This window comes from Ovis aries, chromosome 1 (genome assembly GCF_016772045.2).
Source record: "Ovis aries strain OAR_USU_Benz2616 breed Rambouillet chromosome 1, ARS-UI_Ramb_v3.0, whole genome shotgun sequence".
NCBI lineage: Eukaryota > Metazoa > Chordata > Mammalia > Artiodactyla > Bovidae > Ovis > Ovis aries.
In genome coordinates, this window is record NC_056054.1 from 4,921,948 (window position 1) to 4,943,448 (window position 21,501).

General features: G+C 47.4%; 1 protein-coding gene across 1 annotated transcript in view; it reads left to right on the forward strand.

The window, feature by feature from the left end:
* The first annotated feature begins 335 nt into the window (after positions 1-335).
* Positions 336-21,501, forward strand: part of ASB18 (ankyrin repeat and SOCS box containing 18) — an 81,880-nt gene continuing 60,714 nt past the window's right edge. Inside the window, exon 1 of the mRNA XM_004001771.6 lies at positions 336-582. Within this exon, the coding sequence (XP_004001820.3) occupies positions 378-582 (205 nt within the window). The 5' untranslated portion in view covers positions 336-377. The remainder of the gene's footprint in view (positions 583-21,501) is intronic.

Genomic DNA, 21,501 nt, shown 5'->3' on the forward strand with positions numbered 1-21,501 from the left:
GCACAGAGATTTGCAAACCCAATCTTGGGGAAAAGGATCTTAAACATTCAAGACAGTCTCACTTTGACAAAAGAACACGTTGGTCAGCAGTGCCCAGGACAGCCTGACTTTTTACAACCCTATGCTATCTGCTTCTCCCACTCACAGACGCCTTTACTGGCCCCCTCTGTAGGATCCTAACGGAGGCCTTGGGGAGATTAATTCCCGTCTCCGTGAGGAAGGGAGCAGGGAGGGCTGCTGGCAGGTGGCCAGTCCCCGGGGCTGTAACTGACCACGTTTCTTCTATTTATAGGCTCGCCCACAGCCCTGTCCACACAGCTGCTGACTCTGGACTCAGCTGAGAAGAGCGATTTGGTGAACACACAGGCGACAGCACAATGTCGGTCTCCGATCGCCTTCCCGATTACCCGGTCAACTCAGATTTCGTAAAGAAATTAAAGTCAGCGCTGGAAGGCAGGGATGAGGCGAGACTGAGGGACTTGATCTGCGCTGACGTTCGGCATGTGGACGCCGTGATAGAGCTGGCTAACGACGACTGGATGAAGGACCCCTCCGCCCAGCTGCCCCCCGGGGTGCTCGCAGGTAACCGCCGTGTACCTGCTGGGTTCCCCACTGTGCACACGCGAGGGGTGGGCTTTTGAGTGTGGAGGGCAGATGGTTGAAATGGAGAAGGATACATGCCCAGCTCTGCGACTACTATTTATTAGCATACGTACGTGCTGCCTATATTGTGTATACGCATATGTACACAGCACATACCTGTGTTTATATACAGTATGTATCATATGTCATAGTGTGTATACACATATTTAATACGGAGACTTCCCTGGTGGCTTAGACGGTAAAGCGTCTACCTGCAATGTGGGAGACCCAGGTTCAATCCCTGGGTCAGGAAGATCTCCTGGAGAAGGAAATGGCAACCCACTCCAGTATTCTTGCCTGAAGAACGCCATGGACAGAGGAGCCTGGCTGGCTGCAGTCCATGGGGTCACAAAGAGTCGGACACAACCGAGCGACCTCACTTTCACACAGTCTTCACCACGTACATACACAGTGTTCACATACATATACCGCTGCTGCCGCTAAGTCGATTCAGTCGTGTCCGACTCTGTGCGACCCCAGAGACGGCAGCCCGCCTGGTATTCTCCAGGCAAGAACACTGGAGTGGGTTGCCATTTCCTTCTCCAAGGCATGAAAGTGAAAAGTGAAAGTGAAGTCGCTCAGTCGTGTCCGACCCTCAGCGACCCCATGGACTGCAGCCCACCAGGCTCCTCCGTCCATGGGATTTTCCAGGCAAGAGTGCTGGAGTGGGTTGCCATTGCCTTCTCCGGATACATATACTAGGTTGGCCAAAAAGTTCCTCCAAGTTTCTCCATAGCGTCCTAGGGAATGCATAACATATGTAGATGCCACGTATATAAATATAGCTAGCATACACATAGTGTGTAGTGTATGTACACCCTAGGGAAGTGAGGTCCCTCAGTCGTGGCCAACTCTTTGCCACCCTGTGGACTGTAGCCCACCAGGCTCCTCCGACCATGGGATTCTCCAGGTAAGAGTACTGGAGCGGGTTACCATTTCCTTCTCCAGGGATCTTCCCGACCCAGGGATCGAACCCAGGTGTCCCGAATTGGAGGCAGACGCTTTAACCTCTGAGCCACCAGGGAAGCCCACGTACACCCTATAAGTATACATATGTATACAACATATATATTGATATATGCTGTGCATACTTACACACGTGTGTGTTAGCCACTCAGTCGTGTCCGACTCTTTTCAACCCCAAGGACTGTAGCCCGCCAGGCTCCTCTGTCCACAGAATTCTCCAGGCAAGAATACTGGAGGCAGTTGCCATTCCCTTCTCCAGCGGATCTTCCCAAACCAGGGTTCAGCCCCGGGTCTCTCACACTGCAGACAAATTCTTAGCCTCCGAGCCGCCAGGGAAGCCCTATACGTGTGCACACACACACACAGTGTACATGTGTGTTACACAGGCGGTAATTAAGGCAATACCAAAAATTTTTAAGAGAAAAATTAAACGATGGCACCCGCATCCCAACACAGGGCTCCTTTCATTTCTCCGCTCTTTTTCCGAGCTAGCCCGTTTGCACGTGTAAGTTTCCTCGACTTACAGTCATGGGGGGATATAATTTTGTGCTCTGCTCTGCTGAGTTAATATACCTAAAGTGTTTTCCATGTTGCTACCTGGTCTTCTTAATTTCAATCACCTATTGAGGTGATTAACCACGAAATACTTAAACCAAATTCCTACAAGGAGGGACTGTGCACTTACATTTTTACTACTATCAATAATGCTGTAATTAGTGTCTTTACCAGCATTCATATGCTTTTTTCCTTATTCAGGGTTGTGTCCTTAGGATAAATCCTTAGGAGCAGAATTCCTGGGACAAGAATAAATTCTCCAAATTGTTCTCTGAAAGGATTTCTATTCCATCAGTGAGTGTGTTTGTCACGTCCCACCCTGAACATTATGGGTGATTAATACTCACATTTAAATCTCCAATTTAGTCAGCGTGCCCTGGCCCTTCTCTAATGCCTGCTCACCCGCCCTCTCTTTACTGCTCAGGACCAGGTCTCATCCACAGGGTTCGGGTTTTCTTTGCAGACCTGTTCACATGTGACCTGTCTAGTCAGGTCCTTGGGCAACATCTCCTCATGTCTTCATATCTCTTTTGACACCTTGTGTGTCTCCTTCACATAACATAGATATAATACCATTGTCACGCTTGCTGAAAATATTTTCCCTGACCTGAGATTAACTTTTAATTGCACAGGCTGCTTCCCAGCTCTTCAAATATGCCCTCCGCAAGCCTCTCTTGACTCCTAAGGGATGTGCAGGCTCCCCTCCCCACACAAGGCAAATTCTTTCCCAACATACATGTGTGAGTACACACACGTGTACCATCACACACACATGTACCTTCACACACACACACCAACACGTGCTCACGTAGGCAGGTCACCAAAAGGGAACACACTTGGGCCTTTGGTGCTGGCGAGTGGTGATGTAATGTGATGAAGGGCAAGATCAGAGCCTGGCATTTCCGGGCAAGACCGGAGCTTGGCACTTCCGAGGGAGTGGCTACCCGTCTGCTCCTCCCTCCCCCAACCCTCCTCACCCCTCAACCACCGCTGCTTCCCGTGCTGCCTTTCACCGGGGGCGAAAGCAGCCTGCAGAAGGCTTTAGGGAGAAACCGTCTCCTGCTTCTTCTCTCCTTGGTTTCCCCGATACCTGGGCCCCAGTCAGGGCGAGGGCCCAGCAACCGTGAGCCCAGGGAGCACCGCCTCTGTTCAGACCTTAGCTCTGCCTGGATGGGCCGGGTCCTACCGAGAATGTACACAGTACAGGCATCAACCCAGGAGCCTGCACGGGGGTGCGGAGGGGACTCTGACCTCCTCCCCTGTGCCTCCCCCAGAAGTGCTGAGCTCTAGGTTCTGCACTTGCCCTTCCGAGCCAGCCTGCCCACTGCCTGCTCCTGGGGTGATTTGGTGAATCGCATCCTCCTGGCCCCAGGCTCTCTGACCCCTTATTTGGTGCAGCTAAGGCCAGGCGCTGCGAGGAGCAGAGAGGGCAGAGTATTTGCTCCAGGAACTCGTCCCTCCCAGACGACCCCTGTGATCTGGCTTCAACGTTGGGCTGAAGGCTCAGATCCTGGGTGTCAGCTTCCCTGCTTGCCCCTTGAGACACAGGGAGTAGGGCTTCTCCAGTGCCTCTGGAGACCCCATCGCTTCCCTGAGCCCTGCGTGCCTACGAGATGCCCTGAATCCCCACCACCTGCTTTCTGCCGGGATTCTGGCTGGAGCGAGTACCTGCTCCTCTTTGACAAACCTATCCCAGTGGGTTAGGGCTTTGTATATTTGAAGTCCCTGTGTTAAAATATCATTTCTTATTCTTACAACAGCTCTGTGTGTGTGTGTGTGTGTGTGTGTGTGTGTGTGTGTGTTAGTCACTCAGTCGTGTCCAACTCTTTGCGACTCCATGGACCCCACCAGGCTCCTCTGTCCATAGAATTCTCCAGGCAAGAACACTGCAGTGGGTAGCCATTCCCTTCTCCAGGGGATCTTCCCAACCCAAGAATCGAACCCAGGTCTCCTACCTTACAGGCAGATTCTTTTTGCTGCCTGCGTTACCAGGGAAGCCCAACAGCAACCTTGGTTTGTTCTTTATTCACTTTTTTCTGGGGTGCGCTGGGTCTTCGCTGCTGACCACTGGGTGTCTCCCGTTTCAGCGCACAGGTTTCTCACCGCGGTGGCGCCTGTGGTTGTGGAGGGCGGACTCTCGGGAGTTGCTCTAGGGCGGCTCTGGAGCCACAGGCTTCTTTGCCCCTTGGCCTCCCGTCATTCCCTTGGAATCTCCCCTGACCAGGGATCGAACCTGTGTCCCCTGTACTGGCAGGCAGATTCGTAACCACTAGACCACCAGGGAAGTCCAGTCTGTTCTTTTGATTCATTTATTAAATAGCATAACTGTTTTCACAACAGGACACACGGTCAGTGCTACACGTTAATATCAATTACAGGTAACATCGGACTATTTTAAATAGCTAAACCTCTCAGTATTAATAACATGTTTTTATTAATCCAAGATAAAAATCCAGCCTCTCCAACAAAAAGTAAAATATTGCTTATTTTCACATTGCTGATTTCCTGCGCCATCTTTATTGTCCCCACCTTTTTACTGCACACTTGAAACCAATGAGATCTGTGTGAAGGGGGCCTGTTCCGTCCCACGATGAACCTTTAGGTTCTAAATCACATCCGTATATACTTCTCCCTGCCCTACGGCGCAATTCGAAAGGGCAGGGACAGGTCAGTGCTGCTGACAAGCTGTCAGGACCTGGGCTTGCTCCAGGTTGTTTTCCTTTCAGGATGCTGGTAACTAAATGATTAAGCGCGTGGCCTTAGGGCACATCCTGTTACCAGTGATTTTATTGCAGGGGAAGCAGTAAACCTGGGCTTGAACCTGGGGTGGAGATGCATGAGGCGGCTGCCGCTCCAGCTAACATGTGAGAGCGGGATTTGAAGGAAGCGTGACAGGTCAGGAAACAAGATCTAGTTAGGAGGTGATGGAAGGAGGGTGCCCAGGGAAGAGATGGCAGGGTCTAAATCCAGACAGTGGGCTAGATGAGTGAGAGACGGAGGTAAGTGACAACGCTGAGAAACACTGGGAAGGGCTTCGGGGAGAGGAGAGGACAGGGACACCAAGCCAGACAGAAATCAGAGGGATCTGGGACTGTGACGAGGTCTGAGCTTTTGCTGTGAGCCCAGGAGAATGAGGGGAGACTAGAAACAAGACTAACTCACAGGATGGGCCCCCAAGAGTGCAGAGCCCAGCTGGTGTCATCAGAGGTAGCCTGTCAGGCGCCTCAAGGAGCCCTGGAGTGAAACGCTCCAGCGGGAAACTTGGGTTCAGCCACCAATGAGCTGTGTGGCCTCAGAGAAGTCACGTTCCCTCTCTGACTCAGTGCCTTTACTTGTAACTAGTGCGTGAGGTTTGATTAGCGCTTCCCAAGCAGAGGACCCTGAGCAAAACTCCATGGAGGAGCGCACCTGGGATGCGGTCCCTGGAGACCCAAGCTGTCAGCGGATGCTAGGGGACAGGGTAAAGGCTTGCGTGGTTTCACCACCAGCAGGGGGGTGGGGTGGGAGTCGGCAGGTTTGAGGGAGGGGTTGGAGGTTTGCGGACGCTCTTTGGGAAATGTGGCTTGGATCACTGTTGAGGCCCCGTCCCGCTCCATGCTTCTCTCAAGCCATGACCCCCAAATCTCACTGTCTCAGTCTAAAATGGAATGAGGCTGCCTTTTTCCAGAGTGTGGGAGTAAGTAGACTCTTTCCCGGGGGAGGGGTAATTGTGAGTCCTCCAGCAACACACCCCAGAGGGACAAGAGCCGTCTGCATTGAGACCTACACGTGGGGGCTCTAGAATGTGTGGTGAGTGGTCGGAACTTGGGGCGACACCTTGAAATAGCGCGCACATTGGGAATGGATACAGGAAAGAATTTCAGTTCTCCCAGGGAGGAAGGTGAAGATGAAGGGATGATGCGTGAGAAGACGGGCAGGGACCCAGCAAGGGGCGGGCTCTGAAGACGTCCCCAGACCAAGAGACACAGGGCTGAAGATCAGGCTGAACGGCATTTCAGGGAAAGCAGAGGCTCTATCGTCCATCCCAAGGACAGCCCTGGTTGAAAGAACACCGAGTACTGTTTACAGGACAATAATTTGCAGCAGTAAGATAAGTAGCCGTTCTTTCTGCTTGTCAACATAAATATCCAGGGACCATGTTTTGCTCAGTGAGATCCCCATGCTCATGTGTAAGCTGATTACTCTTGCAAAATAGAGCAGAAAAAAATAATTATTATTTATTTCTACAGATCCGTGTCAGCATCCCAGTAAAAGCATAGGGAAAAGAGGAACCAGCCGGGAAAATGGCGGGAATGACGTGTTCTGGAGAACCCTTCAGGTGTACATGGGGCCCCTTACAGGGGGCAGAGGGCAAAGGAACTTCAAAATTCAGCCTCGGCATATAACAGGGCCAAGTGCCGAACGTACCTGCCCTGCCTGGCCATGGGGCAGAATCGGGGTCCTCAGTCAGGTTTTCCCTTAAAGATGCAACCCACCTGTGCCCTTGGGAAGCCGCCTGCTGTCCTGCAAAGATGTACCTGGGATGCCCCGTAGGGTGCTGGGAAGTGCATGGAGGTCTCTAGCGGGCATTCAACCCCAGTCAGACCCAGACTGGCCCCCTGTGAGGAACCAAGGAGGCTGTCCTGGAGCTGGGCAGTGTGTGTGTGTGTGTGTGTGTGTGTGTGTGTGTGTGTGTGTGTGTGTGTGTGTGTGTGTGTGTGTGTGATGAGGGGAACAAGTCTGAGCTCCAGTTTATCCACAATCTGCTCCCTCATCTTTCCCACCTACCCCCTCTCAACAAAAACCTCCCCATCAGGACAAAACCCAGGCTCACTTAGATCACCCCTTCTTCTAGATCCCTTAGAAGGCCACTTCCCCAGAAAGCCCACCCTGCTCACCCAACACACAGACCCTCCTCCTCCCGCCACAAGAGTGCAAAGCCCTCAATCTCCATCTGTTACTGAAACACAAAACCTTGCTGAGCTAATCTTTATACCCACTGAATGTTTCATTCTCAAATATGACCTCCTTGAGATCAAGACCTTTGCCCGGTATCCAGAGCCTGGCAGAAGGCCTTAGCCCTGTGTGTGCTCAGTCATTCAGTTGTGTCCAACTCTTTGAGACCCCACGGACTGTAGCCCGCCAGGCTCCTCTGTCCATGGGATTCTCAAGGCAAGAATACTGGAGTGGGTTGCCATTTCCTTCTCCAGGGGATCTTCCCGACCCCAGGGATTGAACCCAGGTCTCCCACATTGCAGGCAGACACTTTAACCTCTGAGCCACCAGGTAGACCTATAGAAAGGCTCAGACTCTGGGTGGCCTGCCTGCACGGGCAGGCCAAACTCCTTAGTTAACATCTACCCAGGTGGACATAGTCTGCGTTTCCACAGACATGATCAGAGTGAGTCTTTCAGCAAATAAATATTTGATTCTACTTTCTGCTAAAGCCAAGTCTGTGCTCTTCAGTATTAGCAATAATGGAATTATTCGACCTCACCTCTTTGCAACACCTATCAGCTCAGTGACTTGAGAGAACACAGCAAGGGAGAAAGGATGGCGGGGGAGGGGTGGAGAGACCCTGCTTGCCCCCCAAATGCATCAACTGTACAATTTGGTAACTGGCGTAATCAAACTACTTAAGAAACAACTGATTACTAATTGCTATTATTAAGGATGTCAGCATTTCATGATTTTGCTGCTGATATATTATATACAAGTCAAGATGCTACTTGAATTCTTGATTGAAATAGAAAAACTAGAGGCATTATGTTGTGTTTGGGGTAATGGTATTTAAGCATCTGGAGGCAAGTTAAAGAAATACTAATTGGGTTTTTATTAAGAGAGCTCACGCCGCCGCACATATAGGTGCAGAGTGAGTGCGGGTGAACGTGGGATGGACAAGGGCCCAGTGGAGTCTGCTGTGGGATCCGGCTGTTCCTTCAGTCAGCGCGATGCGTAGCGTGCATTGCGGTCAGGGCTACACCCACCTCCTTCTGCATGGAGGGGAAGGTCCCCCACGGAAAGCTCAGCAGTTGAATGTAAGTTAAATAAGCACGACTCCCACCTTGGAGGACTCACATTTGAACGAATGACAAGTGCGTGTGCCTCGACGGTGTAATGGCCACAAGAGACTAGCAGCGACGAGACCTGGGTTCAAGCCTGGCTCTCCCACTATCTGTGTGGTCCTTAACCTGTATGGGCTGTTCTTCCATCTGAATCTAATTTCCTCATTTAAAACTATCAGATGTTGGGAATTCCCATGCAGTCCAGTGGACAGGACTCAGCTTTCACTGCTGAGGCCCAGGATTCAATTTCTGGTCAAGGAATTAATCCCGCAAACCACACAGTACAGCCAAAAAGAAAAAGAAAAAAATAATGGGATTAGTGGGGTCGTCTATCCAGGGTGCTTCCAAATGGGACGAACTGGAGCTCTAAGACAAACATGTGGTGCTTTTGAAGATAGACAAAAACCCTGTTGCCTTCATGGGTGTGTAGAATGGGCTCCAGTTTCGCAGGAACCATCGGCTCCAGGTCAGATGGATAGGGAAGGTGTCTCCTGGTGAGAGGTGGGTTTATCAGCTTGACTCACCAAAGAGCAGCAGCCTTGCCCAGAGACAGCCTTGTTCCGATAATTAGGAGAAAAAGTCTGCAGACCAGAGCCTGTCCGTGCTATAACGAGCCCCAAGTGGAGACAATGAGGGAGGAATTGAGCGCAGTGAGGATTCTAGTTGGTCTGTGTTTCCCAAGGACTGCCGTCTTTCCCACTTTCCCAGCAGAGGAAAATGAGGCTCAGAGAGGTTGAGTTCCACATCTCAGGTCCCACAGCTGCAGGAGGGGGAAACCCAGAGCTCTTCCCGCTGCCCCGCATGCCTATAATTGTCCTATGGCTGCATCTACAGGCCGGACACCAGGGTTCTCGTGTGTTCCCTTACTGGGCAACAGTCAGTGAGGAGCAGCACACAAGCCAGGCATGTTCCCTGACTTACAGCCGAGGGCTCTTGACACAGACCCACCCCGAGACATGTAGCTGGAAGATCCATGGAAAACGTCCCCATGGAGCCTGTGACAGCTCTGAGAATTTACATCACACACGAGGATGCAGACATGACATCAAGAGCATGGAGTCCATCTCTTCAAATAATTCAGAGTATTAAGAAACACTCTTCAAATAGTATTAAGAAATACTCTGCAAATAATAAGAGTATTAAGAAAAAAAAACCCTGGGTGAATGAGAGGGGTGTCTTGGCTGCAGAATAAAGACACAAATGGGCAGCAGGAGGTCAGTGATGGCGGCGAAGGATGGGGAGACACGGGCTCTGCTGTCTTGGCTGCAGCCCTGATCAGAGCGTGTGGGGGCAGGGAGACCCTGCTCGAAGCAAAATGAAATTAAACCTTTCTAAGTACTTATAAATCAGCACCTAATGACACTATCCCACCACCAGCCGGAGCATTGCTCTTATTACTTTGATTCACAAGCCAGGAAAAGATCCGGAATTATGCACAAATTATTGTCCCATCTTCTTAATTAACGCTGATTGCAAAATTCTTGCTAAAGTCCTTGCTAACAGACTCAATTATGCGCTGCCTGAATTGATTCACCCAGATCAAGTGGAATTTATTAGAAATACACTTTCCTACAATAACATCAGATTATCTTTGAATATAGTTAAATTATTTAGGAATAAAATAGTTCCAGCAGCAGCCCTTGCTTTAGCTTCAGAAAAATATCTCCCACCACCTAGAATGAAGATATTCCTTTGCTTTCCACCAGACACACACCCTAAGCTCTTTTTTTTCCCAGAAGCAGGTTGAATCGCTGTGATGAGATGAGATGTATGCCTTCGAGCTAATGGTCCAGCTTCAAAGCATATGGGCAGGAAGAAAAATCCTGCAGGGTCACGTCTCAGCTTCCCCCTGTATGAACCTTCACTGCCTGTGGAACTCGGTGAGATTGCAATTAGACTAAATCAGGATATTTTCAGAATCAAAATTGAGAAACAGGCTAATAAAGACATAATGTATGCTGATGACACACTTCTATTAGCATCGTTCCCCAGCACACTGGAGGGTTCGAAAGAACAAAAAGAAAGGAAGATAAGAGGGAAGGTGCTTTTCTGCCTTTCCAGGAGGGCAGTGATTCCTGCGTTGGTACACCCTGTCAGGATAAATATTCCAAAGAAACCAATTGGAAATAGCAAATGCATTACCTATAGCCTGGTACCAAGTACTAAGCCCAGCAGCTGGGCATTGTACAGAGTACAATAAATATTAATAGACAAAACAACATACGGAAGACAGCAAAAATCTGCTGGACTGTCCCTTGAAAGAAGCATGTGTATCTGATGGGCTGTGATGGAAAGGAAGGGACCGAGACAGAGGGAGCAGAGTGAGCAGACGTGGAGCGCACAGCCCACCTCACGCAGGGAAGTGGGGCCTGGCTGGAAACAAGGAGTCGGAGGGGAGGGATGACTATCCAGGCGAGCAAGTTGGGATTGTGTCGTGCGAGGCCACAAATTCTAGACATAGGCGTTTACATGTATTCGGCAAGCATGAGGAGCCGTTCAGCAATGGAATGAGATCATCTAATCTGAAGAAGTGAACTCTTGCATAGGCAGGAAGGATAGAGGTGGAGAAACTGGTGCCCTGAGAGCAGCTGCAGACGCCCACTTCCCTCCTCCTTTACCAACAGAGTCCCTGTGGCAACACAAGGGGCCCGGCTGGAGAAGGACAACACCTCTCCTCCCTTGAAGCCAGGGGGCCTCATTCTCATCAATAAAGGGCCACGCAGAAGACCCAAGATGACAGAAGACAGAGTCAGCGAGTCTGAAACAGATCAAAAGAAAGTATCCAGTCTGAAGGTCAGAAAGGAAAACGATTGAAAATAGAATGAACAGGGGCTGTGGGGAGACACAGACCTGACACGTTCGAGCAGAATCCAAGACAGAGACGAGAAAGAGAATGGGGCAGAAAAAGGATCTAAAGAAATAATTGCCAAACATCTCCCAAGTTGGATGAAAGATATAGATTTACAGATTCAAGAAGGTTAGCAAGGGCTTCCCTGGCGGCTCAGTGGTAAAGACCCCTGCCTGCCAATGCAAGAGACGCAAGCTCCAGCTCTGACCCGGGAAGATCCCACACACTGTGGAGCAACTAACTCCATGCGCCACAACTATTGAGCCTGTGCTTAGAGCCAGCAAACCGCAACCACTGGGCCCACGTGTTGTAGCTACTGAAGCCCTCGTGTCCTAGAGCCTGTGCTCCGCGACAAGAGGAGCCACTGCAATGAGAAGCCCTCAGCTCAGCTCAGTTCAGTCGCTCAGCCGTGTCCGACTCGTGCGACCCCATGGACTGCAGCATGCCAGGCCCCCCTGTCCATCACCACCTCCTGGAGTTTACTGAAACTCATGTCCATTGAGTCGGTGATGCCATCCAACCATCTCATCCTCTGTCATCCCCTTCTCCTCCTGCCCTCAACCTTTCCCAGCATCAGGGTCTTTTCAAATGAGTCAGCTCTTTGCATCAGGTGGCCAAAGTATTAAGAGTTTCAGCTTTAGCATCAGTCCTTCCAATGAACACCCAGGACTGATCTCCTTTAGAATGGACTGGTTGGATCTCCTTGCAGTCCCAGGGACTCTCAAGAGTCTTCTCCAGCACCACAGTTCAAAAGCATCAATTCTTCGGCGCTCAGCCTTCTTTATAGTCCAACTCTCACATCCATACAGGACTACTGGAAAAACCATAGCCTTGACTAGACGGACCTTTGTTGACAAAGTAATGTGTCTGCTTTTTAATATGCTGTCTAGGTTGGTCATAACTTTTCTTCCAAGGAGCAAGCATCTTTGAATTTGATGGCTGAAGTCACCATCTGCAGTGAGTTAGGAGAAGCCCTCACAAAGCAACAAAGGGTAGCCCCCAGTCATCACGACTAGAGAGGAGCCCATAGAGCAGTGAAGACCCAGCACAGCCAAAAATAAATAAATAAGTGATTTTTTTAAAAAAATAAAGAAGTTTAGCAAACCCAAAGCAGGATAGACAGAAAAGAAAGAGACAGGTTATGTGCCTGGTCCCCAGATGCTCCGCTGACTGTTGTTGAGTCAAATTTGCCATTAGAATTAAGAGCACATTTCACTGAGGTGAAGACTAGAAAAGGTATGCAGAGAAAAAGATGCAATAACTTTCCTATTTGAGGTGCATGTGGCTCTCCTGCCTGTAAGCCCGCAATTGTTCCTTACTGCATACAACAAAGGCTTGCAAACTGCTACCTGTTTTTATAAATCAAGTTTTATTAGAACATGGCCCTGCCCGTTAATTTACATATTATTCGTGGTGGCTCTCATGCCACAATGGCAGAGCTGAGTAGTTGCCACAGAGACCATAAGATACACAAAACCTAAAATATTTATTATCTGACACTTTACAAAAAAGGCCCAGCAACCCCTGTCCAACAATGAACAGTCCCAGTTTTATAGCCTGTGTCCGAGGGCTTAAAATATGCGCTGTGAACTAACCCACGCCACCATCTCTCCCAGCATCTCTTCACCCACCCTGTACTCCAGTGACTGGTCAATAAACGTGCTACTCACAGCCCACTGAGGGTAGAGGGTGCCCCATAAAGGGTTTGCTGTGAAAATTGTCAGTAAACATTTAGAAACGTCAACAGCAACTTGACAATTAACATAACACCCACATGTGTGATTACTGGACTTGGAATTCTGCCTTTTCTCCATTTGGGGGGTTTTTTTGTAATTAATTTTAATTGTATTCTGAAAAAGCATCACTCTATGACAAATTGGGACCAAAAAAACCCATCCTTGGACTTCCCTGGTGGTCCAGTGGTTAAAATTCAGAGCTCCAGGGTAGGAGTTTGAGTATCTCTGGTCAGGGAAGATCTTGTATGCCACATGGCCAAAAAATTTAAAAATAATAAAATAAATTTGTACATCCCTAGTCCCTCAGCTGAGGTGGTTGAGAAACTCTGGTCTGCACCAGCCTCAGTGACACCCCCCCCAACCCCACTCACCCCTCCTGGCCTTGGGACAGGCCGTCTCTGCTCCCCCGTCTTCATCTGCTCTGACGACACACCCACCCGTCCTTCCAGGTGGCCCAGTTCACAGTCAGTTTCTGTGGTCTTGCAGGGTGTTTGCTGGTCATCCACAGCTGTGAGGGGAGGGGAGAGGGCAGGGTGGGCAGAGGGGAGGTTGGCCTGCGACCCAGGACACCCCACATATCGGCCAGACCCCAGGGGAGCGCTAGAGGTGACCCATGTCGTGGTTTCCCCACATGAAGTCACCACGGCAGCACCTGTCTCCCAGCTCCCTCAGTCTCTAGATCTGCCCCACTGGGGGCTGTCCCTTCTGGAAGGAGGTGGTTCTCTCCCCAGAAGGAGCTCACAGCGGGGCAACAAGTCCTGCCAAACAGCAGCATCTGGGCAGCACACCTCTGTGTCCACCAAAGTCTAAGCCCTCGACTCTGATCCCGACCTGCTGCCGATGTCTTGCTTTCTCCCAGGTCTCCTCTCTGCCTGCCTGGTCCTCTAAGTGCCCACCCTCCAGACTGCACCCTGGGCCCCACCAACACAGCATTGAGGCCGAGGATGCTTGCCTCTTGTTCAGCCCAGGACCAGGTCTCCCAGCACAGGCCAAGAGAAGGAAACAGACACCCTCGAGGATCATGAGCCATCTTTTCCTTCAATTCCCTCTGTGCTTTGCTCAGATGCCACCTTCAGAAAAAGCCTGTCCCACCCCTGCTTTTTGTCATTCTCATAACTTCCCTGATCATTTTCGTCTTCACACCTGGACTCCTATCCATCAGTGATCTCATTCCACTTGCCAGCTAACGGCTGTCTAGTCTTCCTCTCTCTTGCTAAGTGTTCAGTTCAGTTCAGTTGCTCAGTCATGTCCGACTCTTTGCAACCCCATGAACCGCAGCACACCAGGCCTCCTGTCCATCACCAACTCCCAGAGTTCACTCAAACCCATGCCCATCGAGTCAGTGATGCCATCCAGCCATCTCATCCTCTGTCATCCTCTTTTCCTCCTGCCCCAATCCCTTCCAGCATCAGAGTCTTTTCCAATGAGTTAACTCTTTACATGAGGTGGCCAAAGTATTGGAGTTTCGGCTATAGCATCATTCCTTCCAAAGAAATCCCAGGATTGATCTTCTTTAGGATGGACTGGTTGGATCTCCTTGCAGTCCAAGGGACTCTCAAGAGTCTTCTCCAACACCACGCTTGAAAAGCATCAATTCTTCAGCACTCAGCCTTCTTCACAGTCCAACTCTCCCATCCATACATGACTACTGGAAAAACCATAGCCTTGACTAGACTGACCTTTGTTGGCAAAGTAATGTCTCTGCTTTTGACTATGCTATCTACATTGGTCATAACTTTCCTTCCAAGGAGTAAGTGTCTTTAAATGGCTGCAATCAACATCTGCAGTGATTTTGGAGCCCCAAAAGATAAAGTCTGACACTGTTTCCACTGTTTCCCCATCTATTTCCCATGAACTGATGGGACCAGATGCCATGATATTAGTTTTCTGAATGTTCAGCTTTAAGCCAACTCTTTCACTCTCCTCTTGCACTTTCATCAAGACGCTCTTTAGTTCCTCTTCACTTTCTGCCATAAGGGTGGCGTCATCTGCATATCTGAGGTTATTGATATTTCTCCCGGCAATCTTGATTCCAGCTTGTGCTTCTTCCAGCCCAGCATTTCTCATGATGTACTCTGCATATAAGTTAAATAAGCAAGGTGACAGTATACAGCCTTGACATATTCCTTTTCCTATTTGGAACAAGTCTGTTGTTCCATGTCCAGTTCTAACTGTTGCTTCCTGACCTGCATATAGGTTTCTCAAGAGGCAAGTCAGGTGTAATCCTCTTTAAAAGCAAGGATTTCTACTCTGAATCTCTGTAGGCCTCTGGTACCTGAAAAATGCCCCTTACATGTACATTCAATATAGAATATTTCCAAATGGTGTAGAAATTCACCCTTCTACCTGCAAACTCTGAAATATCAGTTTCACTAAACTCTTCCAAAACTTAATTAAAATAAAAACATTCAGGAGAATTTCCTGGTGGGCCGGTGATTAAGAATCCACCTTCCAATGCAGGGGACTCAGGTTCGATCCCTTGTTGGGGAACTAAGATCTCACACACTGCAGGCAGCTAAGCTCACGCACTGCAACTACTGAGCCAGCGTGCTCTGCAGCGCGCTCTCCGAAACAAGAGAAGCCTGACTCCACAACTAAAGAAGCCCCTTTGGGCCACAACTAGAGAAGGCCCATGTGCCACAACAAAGACCCAGCACAGCCAAAAATTTCAAAAAATTAAAAAACCTTTCACAACTGGATAGATGAAAAAGATCTCTTTTTCTAACTTGCATTTCACATCGGTAAAATTGGATGTTGTGTATATGTTTAGCGGTCATTTCTATTCCTTATCATGCCTTTCATTTTTCTGTTGGAAATTCAAAGTTCTCTCTTCTTTTTTTTTTTTTTTTTTGCAAGCAGAAAAATAAGGTCAATGAACTTGCAATCCATCAGACATCACTGGGCTGGCTTTGCTCTGTGCAGAGTTGCAAAACAACCAAGAGACCACCGGGCGCACCCCCCTCCTCAGCTGCAGGATCAGTAAGCTCCTCATTTCTAGGAGGGATGTAAAGGATGATGAGGTATAACCATCAGAGCAAGCCAACTTCAGGAGAGAAGCATTTTGCTCCCTGTGTGAGATTCATAAAAAACAATCAGTCTGAACAGGCAATTTGTCTCAAGAGGCAGGAGCTGCAATTTTATCATGTAATTAAATCCCCATGACAGTTGTAAAGAAACGCCACCACCTTTATCAGGGAGAGCTTCAATGGGCTGCTCTCCTGCATGGTTCCCCGGAGTCTGTAAACGTCCTTCCAGGGCTGTTTACCCGTGGTTGTGCCCGCAAAGGATCAGGCTACTCTGTCTCCCCCTCAGCCACCGTGGGTGGCAGTGCTCAAGGGCACCTTCGCTTCTGAGCATCCAGAAGAACCCTCCTGGACTCTGGATGAGAGCAGCTCTTGACCTTTGGATGAGACGGCATTCGTGATGAGAAGTGATGGTGTGGCTTGGCAGGATCTGCCCCGAGCTGGGTCATGCTCTTCGGAAATAAGTTAGCAAGGTGTCCCCACCCCCCACCCCCACCCCTGTTGTATTCTTCCACTTGATGGGAATGAGATTTCCTAATAATGTGAAATCAGTACAGACAATTTAAGTCATTATTAATAGATACACTTGATCTGAGGGAGTACGATGCTTTAATGTTTTATTAAATGAGGTGTGCTGTGCTAACACTGTTATTTGGAGAGAAGGTTAGGCCACGTCCATGTTTTGGATTCTGATGTCTGTGTGGCTGGCTTCAGCGGATGTGGATGTGTCCCGGGCTCTTAAAGGCAGAGTCTTACAGGACTTCTCTGGAGGTCCAGGGGTTAAGGCCTCACCTTAAGATGCAGGGGCTGAGGGTTCCATCCCCAGGCTGAGAACTAACATCCCACAGACCTCATACCAAAAAACATAAAACAGAAGCAGTGTTGTAGCAAAGTATTCAATAAATACTTTTTTAAAAATGGTCCACAAAAAAAGCAGAGCCTTACATACCTGCCCAGCTTATTATTATTAATTTTTTTTGGTTTTTTTTTTTTTTTTAGTTTTTTAGTTTTTAAATTTTAAAATCTTTAATTCTTACATGCGTTCCCAAACATGAACCCCCCTCCCACCTCCCTCCCCATAACATCTCTCTGGGTCATCCCCATGCACCAGCCCCAAGCATGCTGTATCCTGCGTCAGACATAGACTGGCGATTCAATTCTTACATGATAGTATACATGTTAGAATGCCAGCTTATTATTTTTAAGAAATGTTTTTAACTTTTTGGGGACTTGCTTCTTTCCCTTACATATTTTTTAACTGATGTATAGCTGGTTTGCAATGGTACAGCAAAGAGATTCAATTATACATCCACATATACATTCTTTTTCAGATTCTGTTCCCTTTTAGGTTATTACAAAATAGTGAGTATATAGACCTCCCTGTGCTTTGCAGTAGGTTCTTTTTACCTCTTTTATATATGGTAGTGCATATGTTAATCCCAAATTCCTAATTTATTCTACATGGTAACCCTTGGTAACCCTAAGGGGAAAATTGCTGACATTTTAAAAAGCTTTAGGGAGGCGGGATGAAGGAGGAGTAGCCTTTGGAAATTAAAAAAAGGAGAGTGAGGATCAAAACATGTGTGAAAGTAAATCCATAGTAAGATTTGGGGTGCTGTGCCCGGCAGTGTGTGTGTGCTCAGCTGCTCACTTATGTCTGCCTCACTTCGACCTCATAAATTGTAGCCCACCAGGCTCCTCTGTACTGGAGTGCTTGCCATTTCCTCCTCCAGGGGATCTTCCTGACCCGGGGATCGAACCTTCCTCTCCCTCATTGGCAGGCAAATTCTTTGCCTTTGTGCCACCTGGGAAGCCCGAGCCAGGTGGTACATATGTTGGATTTAGTCTCTGGACATTTACAGAAACGATTCATGTAGGAAGCAGAAAAGTGACCAGGATAACGGGATGATACATTGGCATATTTGAAACAGTGCTCAGACTTTCATGATGTCCCCAAGGGGGAATGGCTTCTTGCCCCAGTGTGTCCATTTACTCGGACACTTGACCCCAGAAGGAAGCCAGACCTTGGCCTAATGGCCTGGGAAAAAATCCACACAGTAGTCCTTTTCCAAGAGCACATGCCTCATGGCACAAACACGTGGAGTGTCGAGGCCCCAAATAAGCAGGCTAACCCTGTAACAAACCCACTAGCTTCACATGTCAGGCTCAGCTGGGTTTTCCACAGAATCTCATCAGAGCTCATCCTCTGATGCTTCTGATGAAAAGAAAATCAATCGCTCATCAATTCAGTGGCAGGATGCAAAGATCCTGATATCACATGAAAATCATAATTACCGTTTGAACACTAGCTTTTGTTTATCACATTATCATTGCAAGGTGGATTTTTTTTTTCATCTCATTTGATTGAGAAGGAAAAATCCTGTCTTGTTAGCTACCAGTGCTACAAGCCTTGGTAGGGAGAACAGTTCTTGTGTCTCTCGTGGACAAAACATTACACTTGTAAGTCCCTACCATATTCTTCACAAAGCCATCTTCACATCCAGTGAACTACCTGGCCAGCTCCTAGAAAGATTTAGTCTGTTTGGATTCTGGGCCTCCCTTTTGGGCAATGGCTGCATGTTAGAGGCATCTGGAAAGTTTCTTACTTCCCTGATGCTCAAGCTGCACTCTCCAACCAATTACATCAGAATCTCTCAGGCTGGATCCAGGCATCAGTGTTTCTAAAGCTCCAGTGATTCTGGAATTCAGCAATACTTTACATGTACCATGTATATTATTTCTCCAGTTCGAGTTTTTTAGCAAGATTTTCCTAAAGAATGACCCATATTTTTTCCATCTTCTCTGAAAGATTTTCAACCTTATCTATGCCTACCATATCTATGCCTACATCTCACTGCATTTTAATGAGATAACCATGTCACAAAATAAAATTCTCTGAGTCCACCCTGACTTCCTCCTAGTGACCCCAGAGCTCCAAGTGCCCCCACTTCTTTTCTGAATACTCCCGATCCAACCTTTTCATGAGCCATTTAAGGACCCTGCCCAAGACTGATGCCAGTTCAGGCTTTGAGGAATCAAGTTCTCTTCCTGTTTGAAAACTAAAATTCTCATCTCCTGGTCCTTCTTCTGTTTTATTCAGTTCCTCAAAGATTTTGACAACTGCTAAGCAACTTTGCAGGTAAATTCACTCTTGAAAGAAACTGAGTTTTCATATCAACTAAAGCAGACAGAGAAGATGAGTGGTGACTCACATCTTGAAGGCTATATGTTGCCTTTAAAGGAAGCTGAGAAGGGTGAGGATGATGAAAATGAGACACAAACACTCCTCTGCCTATAATTTAATAGAATTATTTCTTTTTTGATACTGAGTTGTATGAATTCTTTATATATTTTGGATATCTTGCCGGACATATATATCATATCTCCTTTCATTCAGCAGGTTGCCTTTCTGTTTTGCTGATGGGTTTGATGTGCAAAAGTCCTCTAATTTGAATAGGTCCCATTTGTTTGTTTTTGCTTTTGTTGCCCCTGCCATAGGAGGCATATCCAAGGAAATATTGGTTAGACTGATGTCAGAGAAGTTACTGCCTACATTTTCTTCTAGAAATTTTATGGCTTGAGATCTTATATGTAAGAGTTTAATTCTTTTTGAGTTTATTTTTGTATATGATATAAGGGAGTGGTCCAGTTTCATCCTTCTCCATGTAGCTGTTCAGTTTTCCCAAAGCCATTTATTGAAGAGACGTTTCCACGTCACATACCCTTGCATCCCTTCTTGTAGATTCACTGACCACATGTGCGTGGGTTTATTTCTGGGCTGTCTATCCTTTCCATTGATCTATGTGTCTGTTACTGTGCCGGTACCATACTGTTTGAATTGCGGTAGCTTTGTAGCTAAAGCTGTAGTGACTGAAGTCTGAGAGGATGACACCCCCAGCTTCTCTCTTCCTCCTCGAGATTGCTTTGATTGGGAATTCCCACGTGTCCAGTGGTTAGGATTTGGTGCTCATACTGGGGCCAGGGTTCAGGCCTGGGTTGGGGAATGAAGACCCTGTGACCCTCTAGGTGCAGGCAAGAAAATAAAATTTAGAAAAATTAAAAGGTTGCTTTGATTCTTTGAAGTCTTTTGTGGCTCTATACAAATTTTAAGATTATTTTTTCTAGTTCTGTGGAAAATACCATTGATATTTTGATAGGGATTGCGTTGAGTCTGTATATTGCTTTGGGTCGTATGAACATTTTAACATATTGATTCTTCCAATCCATGAGCACCAAAAATCTTTCTATTTGTTTGCGTCACCTTCAATTTCTTTCCTCAATGCCTTTGCATTGTCTGAGTACAGATCTTTTACCTGCTTAGGTAAGCTTATCCCTAGGTATTTCATTCTTTCTGATACGATTGTAAATGGGATTGTTTTCTTCATTTCTCCTTCTGATAGTTCATTATTAGTGAATAGAGATGCAACAGGTTTCTGTATATTAATTTTGCATCCTGCAACTTTACTGAATTCATTTACTACTACTACTACTTTTTCGGTAAAAATCTTTGGAGTTTCCGATATATAATTTTACGCCATCTGCCAATAGTAACAGTTTGACTTCTTTCTTTCCATTTAAATGCCTTTTATTTCTTTTTCTTGCCTAATTGGTGCAGCCAGGACTCTACGTGTTCCTTGAGGGTAAATGTGTTATACCTTTTTGTCTCTGAATCCCCCAAACCCAGCAACACACCCTAGAACATAATATTACACAAATGATTACCGAATGAAACGGGGAATGAATGGGTGGACTTCGGGCCATTGGCTTTTTTTGTTTGTTTACTTTGACTTTTTTGACGTCATAGTCACACATACAGCTCTTTTTCTTTAAACAACAACAACCCTGCTATGCTCCTGATAATCTCCATGTCCTACTTGTGAAACCAATTCCGTCTACCATGCGCTATTTTTAAAAAGCTCTCACAAAGAACAAAGTCTGTTTCTGGACTACTACTCCCTACCCACTGAAATCAAGCTTGGGTATTCAGGGCACTGTTGACAAATATAACACTTGGAAAGCTAAATTTAGCACAGAACACAGGGTAGAATGGCTGTTATCACTGGACTCACCTCCAGGCTTCCACCCCTTTTAAAAATAACCCATGGCAACATGCATCAGGTACAAAGGAATGCTCCGGTTTAAAGCACAGGCTCCAGCTGGATCCTGGATTATAGTTGTACCTGAAAAGTCTTTCAGAAATGCATCTATTTACAAGTTATCAGTCTGAGGATATAACAGGGCAAAATGGCTATGTTTAAAGAAATGAGATATCTGAAGAATTAATATTGCTATTGAAATGAATAGGGCAATGACATAATCGGGAAATGAAAAGGGAAGAGTCAACAATTTTATTTAGTGAACATTCTAGAAGGGAAATGGTCTTCACAGTGATGCTGTGTACCATTCTCTGTATACTCTTGCCTCTTGTGTCCAAAGAAGCCTGCATGTTCCTGGCAAACACGATCTGTATACTTTACCATTGCATTTTCCACAGTACCCAGCAGTGTTCTCAGCAACCCCCATTCCCCACGCTGTCTGCCATCCGCATGAGCTCTTCAGCCTTCAAGACACAGTCAACTCAATCTACGCGCCTGCACAAAGGCAACAGAGACGAGCAGACAGACAGCCACACCTCTCCTGTCTGGCACCCTGCAGTCCCCTGCTGCAGAGGAGATGTGGGCTTTACT